Genomic DNA, 19350 nt, shown 5'->3' with positions numbered 1-19350 from the left:
TTATATGAGACACAAGGTTGATATGCTCATCAATGCAAGCAACTTCCCGCCCCTCTCGACGCCATCCATCCTCAGTAAAACGCCTTGCATCACTGGGTCTTGAACAACAAAATCGCAACATGGCCAAGGTAGAAGTAGATGAAATGCTTCGTTTCTGCGGCAAAGTCATCAGTCACTGCAGCCAAACCTCTCGCCTCACCACCGCGCAACCATACCATGAGTCACAAAGCTGCCAAAGTTTCTGCCTACGATGCAATGCCACGTAGCGCCTTTCTTCGCATCAAACTGTGCAAGAATCGTCAGATCTATCTTCGCTTTTGCCGCATATCATGCCTAGATATTTTGACCCACCTCTCGCTTAATGTGTTGCGCAATGTCCTATATCAATGTCAGCAGCGGTTACAAAGACATGTTTTCCGCTCGGCGGTAGACCCCCAACCCACCTTTTCGACCGTGTACTTCTCCATTGCTTCTTGAGCTAGTTGTCCCCACAGTCAATATTGTTCCGTTGTCATGGAGGGGCGATTTTGTTGCCGTACCAACTTCAATTGCTTCTTGTTGCATGTCCTCGCTCTGCGGATTCGGACTCGTCAATGCGCGGCCCAGAACACTGGATCAGGCGTAGATCGGCTTACCATGTCGACGGATTTTATCTGCGCTGTTACAAAACAAAAATAATCAGCCATGAGGCGCATTTGACTTTCCCGAAGCAACTGTAACTCACGCTCCAACTTCACCTTCTTCTCCGCTACGTCAGGGGTCGCCATGATGGATGATGTATTCGGACGGACGACAACACAAATCGGGAAGGCTTTATGTATTCGAGAATCGGATGTGGTCGAGGGCTCTCAGGGCACAAGTAACAATGTATGCGGCAAGATGAAGCGATGACTGCAACGAGGCTTGATATGCGGGCTTTGGGGGAGCATGAACGTCGGCGCGGCACCCTGCAGCACAGTACATCACAAACAAAAGCGTTGCGGCGCTGCAGCCGATGTGACCTTGGCTTGATTGGGCCATGTGCTCATGCGCCGCTTTTGCAGCAGCATATTTCTTATCTTATCTGTTTGCCCCACATGAACTCCATGCATTCGAGCCCCGATGTACTGTACAGTTTGAAGCTATAGAGCACAGGACAGTACGTACATACGATATACATACTACTGTAGACCTTGTACATTACTGAGGCGGATTGTAGCGAGACTGCTCAGTCATGATACTTCGATATTGTGCCTGGCCAATATAGCCCTTTTTCTCCAGTCACTGATCCCAGAATACTTTTTTACTCTTTCAAGTCGTGTCTCTATATGAACTCCCCTCTAGGTCTCGCAAGATTCTAGTTTCTTCTTGTTATCCTCGAGCTGCGATGGGCCGACGAGAAAAACCACGGTCTCATAAAGCGCTCACTGGAGGCCATGTTTCTTAGTTCGGCTCTGTGTGACAAGTAATGGTGAACCGAAACCTTTCCCGCTTCCACTGGGCGCAATTCATCTCAAATTGCGACTTGCCGCACGCTCGTTGATACCTTCTTCTCAGTGTGGTCGACGATGCTAATGTCCGGAGACTCGAAGGATGTAGAGGCTGTCTCCTCGAGTGGTTGGAGTTGACCTTGCCTCTTCTTTTTCATCTTTTCGCGGTGAGCAAGAACGGCAATTGTCGAAAACACTAGTACGTTGAACCCTGCCATCACGGCGGCGGCTCGGTTTCCGGGCGTGACTAAACGACTCTGGTTAGTATAATAACCACCGGGGTCTTTCTTGAGCAGTCAGTGAGACGAACCATTAGGCTGGTGAATCTGCTGGAACCAAACAAGCGGTATCCATGCAGAAAAGGTATCTATTCGCGAAACAAGCTGTCAGCGTGTGACCCCAGCGAGCGGACGGGGTAAGGGAAAGGAACTCACATTGCAATGTGTTCATGGCCGCGGCAGTAAACGCCCGTTGCTCGGCATTGTTTGAGATCAACTCAGACATCCATCTGTCATCCCCCGAGGTGATATTATCAGTCATAGGTTCAACGGCTAGGAATCGGAAAAAAGAAAACTCACGCCATGGTCAATGGGACGCAGCTCACACCAAACCCTGATACGATGTATAGCGGTGCACGATGGGAGAAGGGGCCGAACACGGGAGTTACGGCAAGTAAGGTGAAGACCACGATAGCCATCAGGTTCGAGAAAATGATGATCGGCCAACGGCGCCCTCTCAGGGGTCCATCAGAGATCCACACGCAAAGGAGGGAGTAGACAGTGGTGAAAGCATTGTATAGGGTCGGGTATTCGTTCTGTAGGAAAATTCCCTCATTAGTGCAACCCTAGCGTGGGCAAGGGTTATGGAACTCACTATCTGGGCGACAGTGTAAACAGGAGGATGGCCTTTTTTGTTGTGTGCTTTAAGCCAGAACACGAAAGAAGTGGCCGGCTGACTTCCAAAGGGTTGCACCACTGTTGGGTTGAGCAACGTCAGCATATCAACGGAGTGGAGGTTGATCTGAGACCTGGTGGACTTACTGAAGATGATGGTGAAAAGGACTGTTTTCCAGCTAAGGAAGTAACCAAGAATGACTTTGGCCGTGTATGGCTTGCCTTCAGGGGCTCGACCAACTCTTGCCATTCTTTCTTTGGCGAGTTCGATGTCCTGCATGATGGAAGAAGGTTAGCTCATCCTTTCCGTTACATTCGGATAATTCTGTAACTCACACGTTCGGTGAACAACCAGTTGGGCTTTGCAGTGCCAGGCGTGTCGGGTAAGCAGAAGTAAGCTAGGAGGGCGATAGGGAGCGAGATGATTCCGTTGATGACTGGCGAGAAACACCGGTTAACAAGAGTTCAGGGGCAGAAAGGCAATAAACTAACTAAAGAGCCACCTCCATCCAGCGAGACCAGCATGTCCATTCAACCCATTGTAAATGCCGGCCTGCAAGAATCCGCTGAAAATCGGTCCAATCGAAACAGCAGATTGGAGTATACCGTTGCGTTTTCCGAGTTCACCTTTTGAGTGGCCGGTTAGCAGTGTCACAAACCAAGGACGTGTGGAGCATGGAGCTCAAGCGAAAGAACTCACGTTTAGTGTACCAGCTGCCAAGAATGTAGTAAAGTGCCGGCCAGTAACCCGCTTCGAAGAGACCAACAACGAAGCGAAGGCCCAGCAACGCCTGATATGACTTTGCCCCTGCAAGTGCGAAGGTGAAAATGGTCCAGCCAATTTCAAGAAACGGGATCCAGACTGAGAATATACCGTTAGATGGATCTCAAGGCTGAAGAAGAAATGCACTTCGGGAGACAGGCTGCTTACTATGAGCGGGGACTCGAGTCAAGATGAAGTTTGATGGCTGTATTCACCGGCGTCAGCATCAACAATAACCTTCGCTTCCACAGGAGATTCTTACCCATTGTCCAATAACGTACCCAACCGTCCATGCAACGACGATGTAGTTGTATTGGTTTTGGTACAGGTTCAGTTCTTCCTTCATTCCAGACACGAAAGCATTGGTGATGTTTGAGGTATCGATCTGAGGCAGGGGATTAGCCTAGGGTAGTAGTATCGAAATGCAGGCGACATGCCCATTTGATCAACATTCCAAGGTTCCCGAACGTCAGAAGAGTTGCGTCCAACTGCGAAGATGGCTATGGTTAGAAGAGAAGCATTTAAACAGACCATGCTATAATAACCAACCTTCAAGAGAAATCTTCTTTCTTCTTTGGAAACATCAACCGTATCCCACAACCACCCCTTCCAACTGGTAGACGGGGTTGACGTCGCAACCGAGGTCTCTTTTTCTGCCATTGCGGGATGGCCTTGTGGAAATAAACGGGGAAATCGGGTCAGAAAAACAGACTGATTGAGCAGACAAGTGCAGGAACTCTTTAAAGATATATCAAAATGAACACAGGACTAGGAGGAAGGTATGGAGTCTGGACAAGTCTCAAGCTTGTATTCGCCATTGGTAGCGTTCCTGATGTTATCAAACCTGCGTGGATTGATCCGGACGATGTAGCTTCGTCTCGCCAGTAGTGTCTGCAGTGGTCTCGCCAGGACTTGCATTTCAACCCAAATCGCAAATCTCGCGGGACCCGGTGGCAATGCCAATGCCATGTCGCCAGTAATCGGAAACAGTGAAAGCCATGGTTGGTTGAGAAGGGTTCCAGACGAGAGTCCGGCTGATACATGGACTTCACCAGGAGTGGGCGTCAAAGGAAAGCGATGCCCGTGAATTGACAATCTAGAGCCCAAATGACGTGACTGGTTTGCTCCAGGAGGCGAACAGACAGCCTTGGTCCATGCAATCCAAGATCCAATTGTAGCGTGCGAAGATCTCTTAATATCCTATCTCAGGGAATAATGAAGGGGATATAATATCGCACTGTGTAAGGTGTGCCAGATGTGCTTCTCGAAAGCCGCGAAGCGAGGAGGGTGTGGAAGCGATGAGTGCTACCGGCCTCAAATATCTTCGGTCACTTCATGTTCTGAATATCGTGACCTGGAAGATGTTCTTCACAACTTGACATATTATCGCCAGGGTTAGTACACTCAGAGAAAGTCTCAAAGACTGTCCACAGTGGGCCAGCCATAATGATCGTCGATTGCAACAGAAGCACGACAGTGACAAGGGATGGACCGAATCCGTGCAGATCCCCTTGGAGTTGGCTGGGGAAGGTGGACCGAATGATCGCCAGCCTGATGAGGCTTGAAGAGGCAAGGCTGTCACATCACGTGAAAAAGTAACATCTATAAAGCAGCATCTTGTTGGTCTTAAATGAGCGAGATCAAATGAAGAAAGCTTTACCTCTATTGGCCTAGTGCATTGGAGCCACTCCTCGAACATTTTGCCTTGGGTCTTCGACACTTTTGTCCCTGGACTGAAGAGTTCTTCAAACCCTCACCTGCAAAGCCTCTGTGTCTTCGCATGATGGCAGAAAATGATAGCGAGATTCTGGCTGTTACTCGGGTGTATGTGTCAGGTTTACCTCCCTCGTTGACCAAAGATCAACTGCGGTCACATTTTGCAGACAAGTATCCTGTTACAGATGCACATGTTATCCCCGATCGTCGTATAGGGTTTGTTGGTTTTACCACCCACGAGAATGCTAAAAGCGCAGCCAACTATTTCAATAAAACCTTTATCCGAATGTCCAAGATTTCTGTGACGCTAGCCAAGCCGGTTGAAGTCAGACGTGACCCCTCGGGCCAGGCTGCTCCTGTCTCCCAACGTTCCTTGCGCCATAAGGAAAGGAACCAAGATGGTGCCGAGCTGTCTTCGAAAAAGAGAAAGCGAGACATACATGACACTGGGGAGAATGATCAGCCTACGGCATCGAGTACCAACATCAAGCTGGACGCGCATGGTCAACACCAAGAAGGGGTCAATCCATCTGACCACGTCATGACTTCAGAAAACAATACAATGGACGTAGCAGAAGACGCTCCCAGGTCGGATACGGACTGGCTTCGAGGCAAAACCAGCAGGCTGCTCGACCTTGTTGAGCAGGAAGGGCAGGACTCCCACACAGCTCTTGACAACGCTCCGGTGACCAATGAAACGGTGCCACACGTTGTTGAAGATGCAGCGGGAAGCGAGGACAAGGCAAACTCAGACGCTGAGGCTCGAACAGGAAGCACTGCTACCGTCTCGATACCGAACGCACGACTCTTCATACGAAATCTGCCGTTTGACGCTAAGGAGGGAGACCTGAGAAAAACATTTGCCCCATTTGGGAGGGTTTCAGAGGTATGTTAGATTCTCTTGTCTTCTAACACCAACCTCCTCTTGTGATGATTTCCTGATAGGGACAGCTTATGCTATGCATATGATGTGAACGGGAAAGAGTATTTTAGTAGATGCTTCTCACTTCTGATATCAACATTCACAGCACCTTTCTTCTTTCAGCGCCCGGCGGAAGCACAAGCTGACATCAAGACAGGTACATATCGTCACAGATACTCGAAAACTGACAGGGAAAGGTCTTGCTTATGTCCAGTTCGTGGAACCTGCGGATGCCGAGAAGGCTCTTCTCGAACTGGATGGCCGGGATTTCCAGGGTCGCCTCATGCACATACTTCCAGCCTCGGAGAAGAAGGTGCAAAAGCTCAGTGAGTATGAGCTGTCGAAACTACCACTGAAGAAGCAGAAAGCCATCAAGCGCAAAAACGAGGCCACAAGCTCAACCTTCAGCTGGAATTCCTTGTACATGAATCCTGATGCGGTACTTGCATCGGTCGCCGACCGATTGGGAGTCTCTAAGTCGGAATTACTAGATCCATCATCGGCAGATGCAGCAGTAAAGCAGGCTCATGCGGAAACAAGCGTGATTAAAGAAACAAAGGATTACCTGAAATCGAGCGGGGTGAACATTGATGCTTTCAAAAACCGGTCTCGTGACGATAGGACCATTCTCTTGAAGAACTTCTCCTTTGGTACAACTTCGGAGGAGTTGTCGCAGATGCTTAATCAATATGGCGATCTTGAACGCTTGGTATTCCCGACAACTGGCGTTATGGCGGTAGCACAGTACCGGGATCCTGCTGCGGCAAGTCTGGCCCTGAAGCAGCTCGCATACAGAAACCTAAGAGGCTCGGTCCTGTATCTGGAAAAAGCCCCTGAAGGCTTATGGGAACATGCAGCACCCTTGCCAGCTGATCTCGGTACACAGACGCAACAAGTGCCAGAAGATGCAGAAAGCAAAACCCTCGGCAGCACCTTTACAGTATTTGTGCGCAACCTTAACTTCTCCACAACGACTGCACGGCTCAGTGAAGCATTCAAGCCACTGTCTGGGTTCTTGTCCGCGAGGGTAAAAACAAGAACTGACGCCAAAAGACCTGGTGAAATTCTTAGTATGGGATTTGGCTTTGTCGAATTTCGTACTAGAGCTCAGGCTGAAGCAGCAATTGCGACCATGAATGGGCGTCGGTTGGACGGGCATGAATTGCTTGTACAACTATCGCAAAAGGTGACGGATCTTGCAGAAGAACGGCGGAAAGAAGACATTGCCAAGAAGCTCGACTCCAATAAGACGAAGATTGTCATCAAGAACCTGCCGTTCGAAGCCACGAAGAAGGACATACGTGCTCTTTTCGGTGCATATGGACAGCTGCGCACCGTACGCTTGCCGAAAAAGTTCGACAACAGTGCTCGTGGTTTTGCCTTCGCGGAGTTTGTCACACCGAAGGAAGCAGAGAATGCTATGGAAGCCCTTTCAAATACCCACTTGCTTGGCCGTAGGCTTGTCCTCGACTTTGCCGAGGGCGAAGCTGTGGATCCTGAAGCTGAAATTCAAGCGATGGAGAAGAAGGTCCAGCATTCCCAGGACACATTAACTCACCATAGGATGACAGGGTCAGTCCGAAAGAAGTTCAACATCGGTGCTGGAGATGATGTCGAGCCGCTGTGAGATCCACGGGAGCCTGAGACCCACCGACCGCCCTCCCTTGCAGCGATTCTGCACACCTCCGGGAATTGCGATGTTGTTCATCCACGAAATGAATGCAGATTTTTCCGTTCTTTTAACGACGATACTTTTCCCTAATAAGCCAGGTTTTTCTCGTTCAATGTTTCATAGTAGCAGTTGCTGCCATCCCGAATTTGATTTTTCTGGGGTTTCGAGCGACAGAACGCAAAAACGTTGCTGCATCTCATGGCTTGTGCTTTCCGTTCTCATTCTTCTGCGAGATTGGCCACAGCATCAAGACCTTTGGCGATCTGTGGTCCGGGCGCTTGAGTTTGCTGCCTTTACATATGCGGTCTTGTGCTTGCCACCTGCTGATCCAGGCTATTCGGGTCAGCTATGAGATCGCAACGGTTCTCGATTCGGCATTCTGCTACCCCTTGCATTGCCCTTGGTTGCCCTTTTGAGTCTGTGCGGCAAGGATCGGATGGGAGCTTGCGGTGCGAGATTGCTTGTCTTGCTCGATCACGATTCTGTGGACAGCTCGACAATCAATGTCCGTGGGTTTGTATTCTCGCCGGACTAAAGAGGTAAAGGGCAGTGAGTGATGAGTTGGAAGAGTCGCAGGAAGATTAGATTGCACGAGCAGGTGTGGTCCGCAAGGCACAATTATAACACGATGGTGACCTTCCTCTTCATTCGACACTCCCTTCTCATTCCAAGGCCTTTTTGTTCTCGTCGAGGATTGTTTGCTGCATTTCTCATTCTCATTCTTGAGCATCAACTGCTGTGCACTGGGCGCATGAGGCTTCCATGGACCTCTCGCATTCCGCCTTAACAACAGCCACGCACGCTGGAGAATCCAACATCCATTCTGGTTTCGATCCGCTCTCAGCATCTTCCGGCAATGTTCAGTCATTCGGCAGGGGCACCCACGAAGGTGTTGAAAACCAACGCCCTCTTCCGGAGCTCAATGTTGGGCTGTCAATGACACGCGAGCTTCAGTTCCCAAGCCCTTTGATCAAACTTGGCTCGAACGATACTCCCAGCTTCTCCTTCGACCGAAAGCCAAAGCGTGACGCACTGAGAGCACACCGTGCTAAGCCACTGACAAACGCGGACCGACCATACCTTACCCATCCCAAGTATCTGGAATATCGTTCACGTCCAAGGCAGGATATCGGGCCGGATGGCAAACCAATCTGGCCTGATCGTATTGAGGCCGCTTTCCAAAATGGTAACCCGCCAAATTGTGCTTGTCTAGTGGCAGCCCTGACAGTTTTGTAGCATTGGTGCATATCAAGCCCATGGGGCGAAAGAAATGTTCACAGCGTGGTAGACCTTACGGACGCAACATGCTCATCGCAGAATGGATATACAGAGAGACGGGCGAGGTGCGCGTGCGCAAGCAGGTGTCTAGCCACATTCAAGTCCTCGATCGGTTTCTCAGAGGGATACCAGAATGTAATGCCGCCGCCGCATATGCATGATGTCTTTTCGCTGATATTGGTCTAGGGGATCGATTGATCAAACCTAGCGATGATGAAGAGACTAGCCCGACCGAGGGTCACAAATTTTACCATAACTCTATTGAACATATGGTCAACGAGCACAAGGCCTTGAAGGGCCAGATGCACCAACAGGGGGATTTCAACTTTGACGACCCTGGTGACGGGGATAAACCGGCTCAACCCGGCAGCTCTGAAATCATCAATCTACAAGGACTAACGTTCGAAATGTGGGTGAGCCAGCCTGATGATTGGGAGCATGCCCTACACCATTACACTCGACTTCAAGACTTCAGATTAGACCCGCTGCCATTGGAAGATATTCTCGGTTGGCAGGTGACATTCCCGCACCTTTCGGACATCGTTGATGCCTGGTCGGGCGAGAATCAATGCGAGGTCATCCTGCTTAACGCCAGCTTTCAGCTGATGCAGGACTTTCCACCGCGCCACTCCAAGCTCGGGATCGGTCTGGAGCTAGACTTTCTGGATCAGGATCAGCAATGGAGGACGATGTCGCGCATGGATGATTTCAAGGAGTGGACCTGCACAACACACATGTACCAGGATGGCCATGAGGTTTCGGATTCGGCAAAGGAAGAATGTCGTGCTGCTGGTCAGGGCAAGATCAAACCGTTTTTCCAGTCCAGATGGTGGGCTTCTACATTCACGTCGCTGACGGAAGCTAAGAAACTGGCCGAAGACTCCAAAGATCCGGCCTCTATCGAGCTTGCACATCAGCATTCGAGCAATTTCCTCCGCGGGCTGAGTATTATGCAGGAAATCTGTGCCCTCGACACAAGACAACCGGGGGGAAGGGGATCATCTCGAAAAGCGCGCAAAAGAATGGCACTGCTTTTATGGAGGTTCTCTGAAGCCCCTCCCGGCAGCGGCGGCACCACTACATGGCAGTCTGTATGGATGCCTCACTCTTATGGTCTTACCAGTAACAACAGCACGTTATCATCTACGGGAACAGGACTTCCCTCGCTACCAGATCTTGGGTCCTTTGACCACAGCACTCAGTTTCTGTCGCAGAACGACCACGACGTTTCGTACAACATGTATTTAGGGAGCATGGATGAAGAACTCTGTCAAGATGGGTTCATATCATTCAAGCCTGAGGACATGTCGGACTCAGGAGGACATCTAACATCTTCGTTCCAACTGCCGTCATCCAGGCATGGGCTTCTCACAAGCTGTGACCATCTTAGACCTCTTGCCGGAAACATGGACACTTCTCACGGTGGCCCTTTAATCGAGCCGGCCAACATGTTCGAGCTTCCCCAGTTGACTACTGGGTCTGTGGATGCCGGCGCGGACGTCTCGTACACGAACCATGCGCCTGAGGACACGAGACCGACGTTGCCGGAGCATCCCTTGACCAGGTTCAATGTTCAAACACACCAAGTGTTACAGGAGCAACTTGGGTCCGAAGCACATCCCCCGGCAGAACCACAGCGATTAGAACTGGACTTGGGGCACCTTTCACCGGATTCCGACCATCATCTTCTCTCCTCTCTCCTTTCTTTACAGCATGAGCGGGACAGCAAGCCCCAAGACTACCAGAACATTTTGCACAGATGAGGGCACGCTGGTCGCTACTGCAAGGCCTGACGAGGACGCAGATGCTGCCGATGCAGAGGCGGTGGACGATGAGGTCGAACTTGAAGTGCTGCTCGCCATGCTCATGGACGAGGAGCCCGATGCAGAGCTGGAGCTGGTGAAATCGTCCTGGTTCGTGACGATTGCGGTCAAACCAGTGACATTCTGGCAGCTGGAGCCGACGGTATTATTGACACCCTGGACGAAGTTGACAGGTGCACACTAGGACGAGGGACAGTTCGGTCAGTATGACGAAGAAACAAGGATTGTTGTTCATGTGCGAGACATACCTGGTACAAGATCCCATCAGGTCCATGTTGGACGATCTGCAAAAGCCCTGTTTTCCCGGTGAACTCGTCCGGAGCCTTCAGGTTGGGAAGACAGAACTGGCCCAGCCCCGTCTCAGAGACGACTGGTAGAAGATTGGTCCAGTTGAATGGTTCTTTTTGGTCCAAGGTGGCACGGAAGAGCCAGTCTGAAGCCGGATGAGTGCTCAACATGGATACGGGGAAGCCGCCGACAGGGACGGAGTCGTCCGAGTCGTTAAAAGATACGCTGAAGCCGCCGCATGGTGCGGTGCCCTCGTTGGCATCGTCGAATCCTAAAGAATGAGGATACTGGAGTATAAAATGGGCGGTGCTGAAGGAGACAAACGAGAAAAGGCAGAGTAGTAGATGCATGGTGGGCGGCCGAATCAAGGACCCGGCAGTGACTTGAGGTGGAAATCTGCAGCCACTGTCGACAACTCACGCACGCAGCCAAGAGAGATGTATGCTGTTATAGTTAATTCTTCTACGATTGAGTTCATTCCCGTACGAGCCGTTCGTTGCGAGCAGCCTCAATCGGTAACAGGAGCTGAACCAGGATGTTGCCGAGGCGGTGGATGTGAGCAAGTTTCCACGGCCAGCGACGAGCACGTTTCTGGCAGACACCACACCACTGTGACCACTCTCCACCGACCTATTGGCCCATACACCTCGTTGCTCGTCTCTGGTGGTGGTATTAGTGTGATAATGGCGGCGTCCTCGCTTTCTTCAGACCCTCCGCCGGCGCCTGGTCTGTAAGACTACAATGTCGACTGTCTCGGAACTCGGCCGACCAGTCTCGTCTTCCTCCTCGAACCCCTCCATGACAGACGGAATCGACGGAAGACCACAGTCTCATCTAGACCAGAGTGTGCTTGCTTTGTGACGCCGTGACATCCATGTCGTTGGCGCGCATCCCGGTGGGAAAGAAACCTTTGCATGCGCATAGATCAACTGGCCCTCGTACTTTCATGGACATCGCTTCTTGAGAGATACACCCCATGGAAAAGCAAGCCAGCAGAAAGACTTGAAAATGGACTCGATGTCTGGAATGGCCGGCATGAGCGGCATGGGTGGCATGGACATGTCCAGTGCCGGAATGTTCACGCCAACCAACAAGCACATCGCCCATGTCTACTGGTACATTGTCGCCGCGATTGTTGGATTGCTCGTTCTTAAGAGAGTGGTAGACCGTCTCCGATTACTATTTGCGTGAGTCGGTCAGAGTTGATCTTATAAACGATACTGATTCTTAACCAGGTCCAAATCGAGTCGGCTTCGACCAGAAAGCGTCCCATTCAGACCTGAAAATCCCGTTGCGCAGTTCTATGACACGCTCGTGGCCGTGTGCAGGGAGCTGGCTTACCCTCAGCTATGGACATTCAGTGGGACATGGAGCAGATACTTTACACCTCCCCCTCTGGGACGTTGTCTTATGCTGCTGCTCTACTGGACTGTGATCTTGACGATGCTATGGTCCAACACGATTCTCGGACCGAACTCGCCAGACTACGCCTACAGATGGGAAATCGTGGGCTTTCGTGCAGGATGGGTGTCTGTGACACAGTTACCTCTGATTTACCTCCTTGCGGGGAAAGTCAACATCATCAGCCTCCTGACCGGCATATCCTATGAGAGACTGAACTGGTTACATCGATGGGTGGCGCGGACGATATTTCTGACGGTGATTGTCCACTGGTCGTACTTTTTCAGAGAATGGGATCTTGCGCATTTCGTCAAGCTCGAGATGGACATGATGCCGATGGTCAAATATGGGTTCGGCGCTTGGGCCGTCATGGGGTGGATGATCCTCACTGGCTTTGGGTTCTTCAGGTCAGCATGTTACGAGGTGTGGCTGTTACAACACCTTGCGTCAGCCGTCGTACTTTTGTGGCTGGTCTATGTCCATGTGCCATCGTATGCCCGATACAATGTCTGGTTTGCAATCGGTATTGTTGTCTCTGATAGACTATTGAGGACACTGTTTTCAGTGTCCATCAATCTCCACCTACTCCCGACGAGAACAGCCAGGGCCCAGCCGACAAAAAGAAAAAGGTTTGGATACGAGGCTGAAGTCAGAAGCCTTTCCTCCGAGTTCATTCACGTCAGGATCCTTGACGTCGACTTTTCCTGGCAGCCAGGTCAGCACGTTTACCTCACAATCCCTCGAGCAGGGCTATTTGAGGCTCATCCATTCACAATCGCGAATGTTCCAAAATCAATTTCTCACGAGGACGGACCCAGCGACATGGAACTGTATATTCGTGTCCACCGAGGATTTACGAAACGGTTGCACCGAAAGTGTCGAGGCCTACAATCTTCACAATCTTTCCTGGCTTTCATCAGCGGGCCCTGGGGCACTCCGACGTCGATTCGCCGGTTTGAATCCTTGGTCCTTGTGGCTACTGGAAATGGCGCCTCTTTCACAGTTCCAATCTTCCAACAAGCATTGATGACGGAGTCACACCTCCGGCAAATATCTTTTATCTGGATCGTCCCATACTCCCACCAGCTGGACTGGTTCAAACAACAGCTCCTAATGGCTGCGAGTTTGGCTCACGCCAGGAACATCAAAGTTGCAATTCGTGTCTATGTCACGCGTCCCGTACGAGATGGCGATCTTCCACTTTCGGAAAACAACCCTCTACTTGGATGCAGCTATGAACTGAAACCGCGGTTGGATGTGTCAACCACTGACACCCAAGACATCGAGAACCCGGATAAAGAGGCACGGTTTTCCAACACATCCACCTCTGCAGAAAATGATGGCGGTGACCAGGAAAATGAAAACGAGGTATCGTCGTCACATTTGTCGACAGCATCCGCGGAGCAAACTCCCATTATGGTGAACAACGGACGGCCGGATTTGGATCCATTAATTCGACCCGTAGTAGAAGAGGCTTGGGGTGAAACTGGCATTTTTGCATGCGGCGGCGCTCAGTTCACGGGACAGATAAGAAACTATGTAGCCAGCCTCTCTGACGAAAGGGCAGTACACAAAGGTACCGGTGCCCAAGGGTTGTATCTGTTCTGCGAGACGTACGGATGGTGAGGGCTGAACCGAGGGACTATTTGGGAGCGTTCAAGTAAACTTTCCTCTTTCGCTTCATCTAAAAACCTGTAGCAGTTCGAAAGGATATGCATATTGATCAAGGGTAGTAGTAGACTTGGATCTGGGAGGTTCCGAACAAGTCCATTCCGTCAAACCGATTCCCTCGGTCTAGTGTTGATATTGCAACCAGCGCTTGAACTCGGAGAAAACGAGGACACCCAAACAATCAAACAATCCTCAACGCCCAGCGAGACGAGACGCCACACTCGAGCCCTGCTGTACCTAGGTAGGTATCCTCTTGTTCAGAACAGGGCTAGAGGATCCCACTGTGCCACTGTCTTGTCATTCGAGCGAAGCCTTCAAGCCTTCTCCAAGCAACGAGTTTGCAACTTTGTATTTTTGAGCAAGTTTCGACCTGCATGGCCCGGGACTGGGACCCACTTTTAAGACGGACTGGATGGCCCCATCGTTAGTCGGCCTTTAGTAGCAACGAGGTATCTTCTCTTCTTCCTACGAGCAGTGGGACTTGTCGTGTTGACGGAACCAAAGCGACCAACTGAGTTGGTCTTGACCATCAGCTACAGGTTGTACTGTAGTAGTGTCATCAGACTATGCTAGCCACGTTCCTACGGTGAGTACCGAGTAGGTAAGTTCTTTTCCTTTCTTCCCCCTGGCCCTGGCGTGGCGGCAAGCAGCGGGCTAGAGCAGGACAGAGAGAAGACCCAAAAGAGAAGTCAAGAGAGGCTACTAGGTAAATCAGATTAATTCAAAAGGACGACGGTTGCCGTCAGTGGTCCGAGTTTCTCTATCTCCATCTCAGTTGAGTCTCCCGCCATCTTTCTCAGACTTTCAGATCCCTGGGCTGTCTGCGAGTGACTTTGACTGAAGCAGAAGCATATCGTCGATACTTTAGATTCTTCTCTATCATAAAAGAGTCGACACTACCCACTCTCTTTCTTCATACACAGTCTTCAGCTTCACTGTCAATCAAATCACCCACCATGAAGCTCTCCGTACTCCTCGCCCTCGTGGCAGCAAACGTGGTCTCGGCCCACTTTGAACTCGTCTATCCTTACTGGCGAGCCAACTCGTTCATTCCGCCTGCTTCGCAATACATTTTCCCATGTAAGTCAGCTCTGTCAGATATGATATACATTTCCGCAACAGTCATGAAGCACCTACAATCCAACCCCACACGTTGCTGTACGGAATGATCTATATCAATATACCACAGTACCACCGAGGATCATGAGAACATCATTCCACTGCTTGCTTTGGTTTCACCTCCCTTCATCCATCTTTACCTTGTCTTCTCCCAGTCCAGTCCAGTCCACCTCCATCACCATCACCCTATACCATCCCACTCCCTCCCACAAACCATACAAACCCAAACCAAACCATCCACCTCCCATGGGCTATGGCAGTGGCTTCTTTCCGCTGTTCTGTTCATTGACACTGATCATTTCCCATCCAGGTGCCGGTCTCAACACCACAACCGAATCCTCCAACAACCGCACCCTGTGGCCCCTCGACGGCGGGTCCCTGGTCATCAAATTCCACCACCCATGGACCTATGTGTCTTTCAACCTGGGTCTAGGAAACGACACAAACACCTTCACCACGTCGCTGAACCCGATGTTGTTGAACGAAACGGGAAACGGGACCATTTGTCTGCCGAAATTCACGCTCCCTGAAGGTCTGGGGATCCAAGATGGCCAAGATGCCAGTTTGCAGGTCATTACGATTGGTGATGAAGGGACGGCTTTGTACAATGTAAGTTATGGACTGTAAACCCAGATTCCATGCCTGATGCTAGTACCCCTACCTTACCTTTTTCATCCGCGGATGGGATAGTAACCACTTACCTTCAACACCCTTCCTCTCGTTGTTTGTGTGATAGTAACACCTTACTTCAATTGTCCGATTCACCCCCTTTCGTTGGTTGCCACCCGCCTTCGCTTCGCTAACAAAAGCCCTGGGCTATTTAGTGCGCAGATATAACATTCACATCAAACGCCACCCTCCTACCCGACGACCAATGCAAAAACTCAAGCAATGTCGACATATACCCTCTTGTCGAACAGTTTTCCAATGGCTCGCTTGCAGCTGGAGAAGGAGGTTCAGCTGCAGCAACAACCGTCACAGTCACGGCCTCGGGTGCTGCTGCTACGGGGTCCTCTGCAAACGGCGGCAGTGGAAGTGTGAGACTTGGCGCCGTCGGTCAACATGGGGTTATTGCTGCTGCCGTCGCTACTGTCGCTGGACTCACTTTCGGCGGTTTGTTCGTGGCTGCTCTATAGATGTCTGGGCTCTGGGATCGTATAAGGTAAGGCAAGTGGAAGTACGCAGTGGAGTTCATGGACTAGATAATACTACCTATGTGGACAGAGGAACCATATACCTACGTAGGTAGTAGGTATTGAATTTGGGGCATGGCCATCCTTCGTGAGACTATTTGTAGTGACGATCCCGATGTACAACCATATACAGTGGCTTGACTAGGCCAGGGGTTACCACCATTACTACCTTCGTATCTACTGTCGGTAGCATGTATGTCCAATATATGTACTACACTAAGATCCGCAACGGTACCTCGATATTAAAGTCATTGAATGCACGTACTCTAGTACCTAGGACTCGACTCTCGAGTCGTCTGATCCTAATTTAAGTCTTACACTTGCCAATAGTATGGTAATCAGGAGGATCTCGCAGCTCAAGTCTCTTTCTGTGACAAGGTAAGAAAAAGGGAAGAGCCAAGATGGTTTCATTCTTTTAGTATAATAAGTTCTTGTCGATTGGTCAAGAAATAGTAAGGCATGTTGATCAGGTAGATTATTGTCTGAAAGGCTCGAGTATCAAGAAGAGTTGTAAGGCCGGGCAAGACAGATGGAGGTATGTAAATACTGGTATATCAGTATGGGTCGAGGCGCGCAAATGGTACACCAATAATTCTATAGATGGTTCCCTGGCTTGCTACCTAGCTACGTGCAGACCCCTTTGCACGTATCTTTCGGTTTCTTTCAAGCTTTTCCAAAATCGCTTCCCAATTCCTGGCTGCTAGGGCCTTCTTTTCGTGGAAGTACTGTTCCAGCAGTTCCTTCGCAGTGTGGACGGCATTGGCGGCAGAGATCTGGGAGCCAATGTAGACAAGAACACTTTCAGGGTAACTGCTGGATCCAAAGTTAACTGAACCGTCGCACAGGGCTGCTCCAACCCAATCACACTCAATACGCACTGGTGGTCCTTTCCGAAGTCCCATGGCGCGCACTATCAGGCAGTGTTTAAAGCTGTCGCCCGAAAGGAGCAAAAGGTTCCGAGCGCGGAGGAAAGCAGACTTCATCCTCCGATGGACGGACGGATGCATCGATATAAAGACCAGTGTGTCTCGGTTGGATCGTGTAGCGTCGCAAGCATAAAACATCCCCCAAAGCGCCCCGGTGTGCTGATCGATATTCATTGATAACTCTGAGCCACCGATGACGAAGCCCCTTGAGAGGCTCATGGGCCTTACGCCGAGGAGGTTCGTTGGACACCACGAAAGGGGGCCATCTTCTTCTATTGTTGGGCTTCCATGAAGCAGAATAGATGAATCAATCTCTCCATAGGAGCATATGATCTGTCTCAGCACTCGTGTTTGCATGTCTGCTGCATCCACGTCGGGCGTGATCCCGGCCAAGTGCGCGGCGACTAAGACGCGATCCCTTGACCAAGAATTGCTCCGTGTCCCCAAGGTTCGCACCAGATTCGAGAGCTTGCGATGGTCTTTGATTATGCCCCAAAGGTCCCGGATGATGAAGGAAGCCGTGAAATGCCCCAAGCTGCAGCGGGGAAGGGTGGCAAGAACTTCTGTTTCCAGATCCTTGATGACAGGCGGACCTTTTTTATCATCTGGGTTTCCGAACAATACTTTAACACTGTTAGACGCCGCCAAATCCACGGCCGTCCAGCCCCGGGTGTACCACGGTGAGAGAACAAGAGCGAGACATGGAGTACCGTCATCTTTCCATGGGATCTTCAGAAGGTATTCATCGTGGACGACCGTGTGCTTTGCCGAACTGAAATACAATTGCATGTTCCGGATTGCGTGCGCTTTTCTCTTCCGGTCAGTTGGTATGGAGATAGCATCCCACCACAGTCCTGAACAACCCAGTTGTTGCGCTATGTCGCAGAAAAAGCTGAATAAACAACTATTCATGCAACCTTGCCCTTGAACTCCGACACCTGTTCCGTCAGACCATACGTGTGATATCGCGACGTAATCGCCACCACTATCGCTAAGGACAGGCGTGCAGGCGGGTATCTGCGAACGAAAACGTGATGGTTTCAGATTGTATCTCCATATCAGGCGCTCAGAGTCTGGAATGGTCGTTGAAGGGAATGTAATCAAGGAACAGGACTGATTTGGGCATTTATGTCTTTGCCAACTCGGGTGCTGTCCAGTGAGGAAAAGTGGCAAAGATCAGGTGCGCATGCGTCATGGGTATGCATATCAGAAGCTTGTGTTTGTATTGATAGCGTGGGTTGTGCCAGGTTATCGAGGATCTCTGTATGTCTGAAAAGAGCGGCTCGGTGCACGTCCTGCGGGTCAAGCATTGCCAGCAGAGCGGGAAGGTCCTGCCACCCGCGAGGACAGCAAGACACCAGATTCCATAGCCGATTTTTACAGATCCCCAGTGCTTCAGCCTTTTCGATCGTTTTATTGAATTCGTCTTCGAACACAAAATCTGGCGACTTGGACACGGCCAGGAGATTCCCCTTCAACTTGCAATGTCTCAACTTTACTCGTAGTCGTGAATGGTGCCACCATGCCATCATGTCATGGATCAGGCAGTCCGTCGACATACGAGGGTCCTCTTCCTCCTCTCTTAGTGACGGCATCATATTGAACAACCGGAAAGACATGTCGTACCTCCCCGCTAGGATATCTTGCAACTCTCGGGAAGAAGTTTCGAATGCGGTGGACCAACATGCGAGGAATTGGACGGTCCATTCCAACAGTGACAGACACCACGTGGTGCGACCATGAAGATTTTTCATCACGATTTCCTTGTTCCGTTGACATTCCGGCCCGGTGCAGAGCTTGAAGCCCGACAACTTCGCAAAATAGTAGTGCCGCTCCAATGCGGACACAGGCCCTTGCCGGCTGAGACGGAAATCGTGGAAAGCCTGGTTGTCTTATAGTCAGTCCCTACAGCATTGGGGATCTGGAGCCACCATAACTTGCCTTGAGCGTAGGACCCACCCCGCCTTCTTCGTTTATATTTACACGGGTCTCGGTAGTGCCGTCGCTGGTGGGGGGCGGTTCAAGCAAAGTGCCATCCCTAACCAAGCTCTTCAGCCTTTCAAGTTCCGAATCACGCGGGCTCTGTTCTCTTAAAGAACCACCATCCTCTGAATGCTCTGATAGGGACTGTCTCGGAAAAATCCCGCTCGTGGTCTTGACGACGCGACGTGCCTCTGTCGGCCATATCAGTTCCCGCAAGCTTGGCGTGAAATTAA

At 50.7% G+C, this 19350-nt stretch overlaps 7 protein-coding genes across 8 annotated transcripts; 4 read left to right on the top strand and 3 right to left on the bottom strand.

Annotated features, from left to right (window-relative positions):
• Positions 1-89: 89 nt before the first annotated feature.
• Positions 90-767, bottom strand: HMPREF1120_05783 (dynein light chain, cytoplasmic; the record flags this gene model as incomplete). The annotated part of the gene is made up of 7 exons (XM_009159972.1): positions 90-154; positions 216-285; positions 352-378; positions 444-478; positions 540-573; positions 636-658; positions 725-767. 7 exons carry the CDS (start codon positions 765-767, stop codon positions 90-92), a joined length of 297 nt encoding a protein of 98 aa, XP_009158220.1.
• Positions 768-2043: 1276 nt separating this feature from the next.
• On the bottom strand, positions 2044-3785 carry HMPREF1120_05782 (retrograde regulation protein 2; the record flags this gene model as incomplete). Its single annotated transcript, XM_009159971.1, has 9 exons — positions 2044-2283; positions 2343-2443; positions 2510-2636; positions 2699-2799; positions 2855-2989; positions 3063-3224; positions 3294-3330; positions 3388-3510; positions 3675-3785. The coding sequence occupies 9 exons, from the start codon at positions 3783-3785 to the stop codon at positions 2044-2046; spliced, it is 1137 nt and encodes a 378-aa protein (XP_009158219.1).
• A 1120-nt stretch (positions 3786-4905) lies between these two features.
• On the top strand, positions 4906-7390 carry HMPREF1120_05781 (nucleolin; the record flags this gene model as incomplete). Its single annotated transcript, XM_009159970.1, has 2 exons — positions 4906-5727; positions 5921-7390. The coding sequence occupies 2 exons, from the start codon at positions 4906-4908 to the stop codon at positions 7388-7390; spliced, it is 2292 nt and encodes a 763-aa protein (XP_009158218.1).
• Positions 7391-8197: 807 nt separating this feature from the next.
• HMPREF1120_05780 (TEA domain family member) lies at positions 8198-10913 on the top strand (the record flags this gene model as incomplete). The annotated part of the gene is made up of 5 exons (XM_009159969.1): positions 8198-8621; positions 8672-8848; positions 8900-10319; positions 10426-10678; positions 10710-10913. The coding sequence occupies 5 exons, from the start codon at positions 8198-8200 to the stop codon at positions 10911-10913; spliced, it is 2478 nt and encodes an 825-aa protein (XP_009158217.1).
• A 919-nt stretch (positions 10914-11832) lies between these two features.
• On the top strand, positions 11833-13851 carry HMPREF1120_05779 (ferric-chelate reductase; the record flags this gene model as incomplete). Its single annotated transcript, XM_009159968.1, has 2 exons — positions 11833-12011; positions 12060-13851. 2 exons carry the CDS (start codon positions 11833-11835, stop codon positions 13849-13851), a joined length of 1971 nt encoding a protein of 656 aa, XP_009158216.1.
• Positions 13852-14379: 528 nt separating this feature from the next.
• Positions 14380-16464, top strand: HMPREF1120_05778. Of its 2 annotated transcripts, XM_009159967.1 has the most exons (4): positions 14380-14670; positions 14765-14976; positions 15326-15624; positions 15840-16464. In XM_009159967.1, exons 2-4 carry the CDS (start codon positions 14853-14855, stop codon positions 16149-16151), a joined length of 735 nt encoding a protein of 244 aa, XP_009158215.1. In that variant the 5' UTR covers positions 14380-14670; positions 14765-14852; the 3' UTR covers positions 16152-16464. The 2 variants fall into 2 exon arrangements, with proteins under 2 accessions (XP_009158215.1, XP_009158214.1); XM_009159966.1 differs by having other exon boundaries at positions 14380-14976.
• A 364-nt stretch (positions 16465-16828) lies between these two features.
• On the bottom strand, positions 16829-17923 carry HMPREF1120_05777 (uncharacterized protein; the record flags this gene model as incomplete). The annotated part of the gene is made up of 1 exon (XM_009159965.1): positions 16829-17923. The coding sequence occupies one exon, from the start codon at positions 17921-17923 to the stop codon at positions 16829-16831; it is 1095 nt and encodes a 364-aa protein (XP_009158213.1).
• Positions 17924-19350: the final 1427 nt, after the last annotated feature.

This window comes from Exophiala dermatitidis (genome assembly GCF_000230625.1).
Source record: "Exophiala dermatitidis NIH/UT8656 unplaced genomic scaffold supercont1.5, whole genome shotgun sequence".
NCBI lineage: Eukaryota > Fungi > Ascomycota > Eurotiomycetes > Chaetothyriales > Herpotrichiellaceae > Exophiala > Exophiala dermatitidis.
The sequence above is the reverse complement of the archived record's forward strand: the minus strand, read 5'-3'. Positions and strand labels throughout refer to the sequence as shown.